This window comes from Odontesthes bonariensis, chromosome 12, assembly GCF_027942865.1.
Source record: "Odontesthes bonariensis isolate fOdoBon6 chromosome 12, fOdoBon6.hap1, whole genome shotgun sequence".
Taxonomy (NCBI): domain Eukaryota; kingdom Metazoa; phylum Chordata; class Actinopteri; order Atheriniformes; family Atherinopsidae; genus Odontesthes; species Odontesthes bonariensis.
Genome location: NC_134517.1, coordinates 30,754,027 through 30,756,524, shown reverse-complemented (window position 1 = coordinate 30,756,524; position 2,498 = coordinate 30,754,027). Strand labels below are relative to the sequence as shown.

General features: G+C 32.6%; 1 protein-coding gene across 1 annotated transcript; it reads right to left on the bottom strand.

Annotated features, from left to right (window-relative positions):
- Positions 1-1,311: 1,311 nt before the first annotated feature.
- On the bottom strand, positions 1,312-2,238 carry LOC142396227 (olfactory receptor 6N2-like). Its single transcript, XM_075478779.1, has one exon. It carries the CDS (start codon positions 2,236-2,238, stop codon positions 1,312-1,314), a length of 927 nt encoding a protein of 308 aa, XP_075334894.1.
- Positions 2,239-2,498: the final 260 nt, after the last annotated feature.

The window sequence follows — 2,498 nt, the reverse complement described above, 5'->3', positions numbered from 1 at the left end:
GTTCCTCACAAACAAAAATAACAGATTTGTCATTTTGTTGTGGTGATAGAACTTCTTAAGATATAAGATGACATAAAGTGACATTTCATTAATATCTTTCATTATATATTTCATTTTATATATTTCATTTTTATATATATATATATATATATATATTAATTTGATTTCTTTCCGACTGTCTTTGTCAATTACTGACATTTGTAATTTTCTTTTAAAGTCTTTTTCAGTACGTGTTGCAATATTAAGATTAAAATGAGCTGCAGTTATTATTCATCATAATAGAAAAGAGATGTGTGTAACTTCGCTTCATTCTAAGAACAATGAATGAGCCCAACTACCCGACAGATTTTAATTCACAAATGTTTGCCATTCATGGTTAAAGAAAACAAAAGAAAGCATATTTCACATTGGTTTTAACATCACACAATAAATACAGTCTGTAAAATGTTAAATATGTAAAATAGATGGTGTGTGTTAACTTGAAAATGCTTAAAAATGTCGTCATAGGCCTAAATGATCAAATTAACATGTCTCAGCCAACCAGCCTATTCTTTTCTCCTTATTGTTATGGCTTCCCTGTGGACTTTACAGAGACTTGTTTCACTCAACATTTGGACATTAATTTATGACAAGCGCCCTTATATATTATATCAATATTGCCTTTTATTTATACAATATTCACCACATCACAAAGAAAAGATTTATGCAATTAGTATCAGCAATGTAAAACAGGAATATTTTACACTTGTTTCATACTTACTTTTTATTTTGAGTGTGTGCTTCAGACTTAAAACCTTAAAACCAGACCCTGTTCAACAAAATCACAGTAAAAACACAGTAAATAAGGAACCCACAACTGGATTAACCTTCATGTTTTCTCTAAATGAGGAGCTAAAATAAAACAAAAGAAAGACATCATCAGAGCAGCTTGGGCTTGTGCTCATGTGTTCAATCTGTTAATGGAGCATTTTGTAATGTTGACATTTACAACCTTTAAATCAGTCATATTTTAGGTGTTTTAAAAGATTAATGTCAATGATATACGTATATCACTTACACTGGTATTTGCCATTATAATGAGTCACATTACTTATGTTAAGCCTCTTACAGTCATTTAAAGGCTCCAAAATGTCTGTGGACCATATTCGCAGATGCACATGTCAGTTAAATATGACAAAAATTAATCTATGTGTGAAACAAACAATGCTTTCTTTACAAGACAAATCAGATTGTGGTTTAAACTTGAGGAACAGGTTCTTTAGGTCCTCCTTATTAGATAACTCTCTGTAAAATTGTTCCAGTGATAATACATTAGATCTGTTTGGCTGGAAAGAACAGCCTCTTGAGGTGTTTAGAAATTTCTTTCATTTTCAGTCCATACATTATAGGATTAAAGAGAGGATGATACATTATTAATTGGAAAGTCATTATCAATCGCAGAGTTTTTGGAAAATCTGAGTCAAGATGAACTATTATGACATCAAATGCACACAAAATGGAAAAGTTGATTAAAACAACTAGGTGGGGTAAGCATGTCCGAGCAGCTTTTTTCCTCACCTCTCTACTGCTTCGATAGGTTATTATAAGTATCCTGGAGTAAGTGAAAAGTATGAAAAGCACAGGAAGAAGCGCAACATTTATCAAAATCACCATATCGTGTATGATTTGTGCTCTTGAGACAACACACTGTAACTTGTAAATAGCATTATTGCAAAACACTCCTTTGAAAATAAAGCTACAGAGTTTTTTATTTGCACTCAATCCAGCTGGCACTGCAACCTGAGAGGCAGGCAGAATCCAAGCTAAAATCAAGAGAATACTGACAGTAGTTTTTGACATAATAACTGAATATTTCAGAGGTTTACATATAGACACATACCTGTCGTAGGCCATGGCTGCCAACAGCAAAAATTCTGAACCGCCTATAGAGTAGTACATGTGAAACTGGAGAAGACAGGCTGAATATGATATAATCTGTTTTTCAGATAAAATGTCAATCAAAAGCTTTGGGTAAATAACAGTGCTCCATAGAACAGAATTCAATAACAAAGATGCAATAAAAATATACATAGGCTCATGGAGGTTTTGGTGAATCAAAATAAGATACACAATAACAGAATTACTACATAGTATTAGAATGTATATTGTGAGAATGATCAGAAAATAAAGAAGTCTGTATTTGTCTGCCTCCACATGCCCACCGAGAACAACATAGGTTGAATTTACTTCATCACCCATTTAGATTCCCGACAAAGCTGAAAGGAAGGAAGAGTATCTCAACAACAAACTTAAATATAAACTGTAGGTTATGTTCTGAGTCAGTTCTCTTCACTCTCTATGGATCTCATTAAATAATAACATGTATACAACTTCTCCAGACTCTGAGGACCTCAACTTGACGAATGTTTCAGCAAAGGCAGGGCAAATAAAAAATAAAAACAAAATCACAAAGCCTTTCAGTAGCTATAATTAATGATGTTGGAGTTTTGGTAGAAAGC

Excerpts from the sequence above, each read along its gene's own strand:
- LOC142396227 (XM_075478779.1), bottom strand. The coding sequence starts at position 2,238 with ATGGGTGATGAAGTAAATTCAACCTATGTTGTTCTCGGTGGGCATGTG.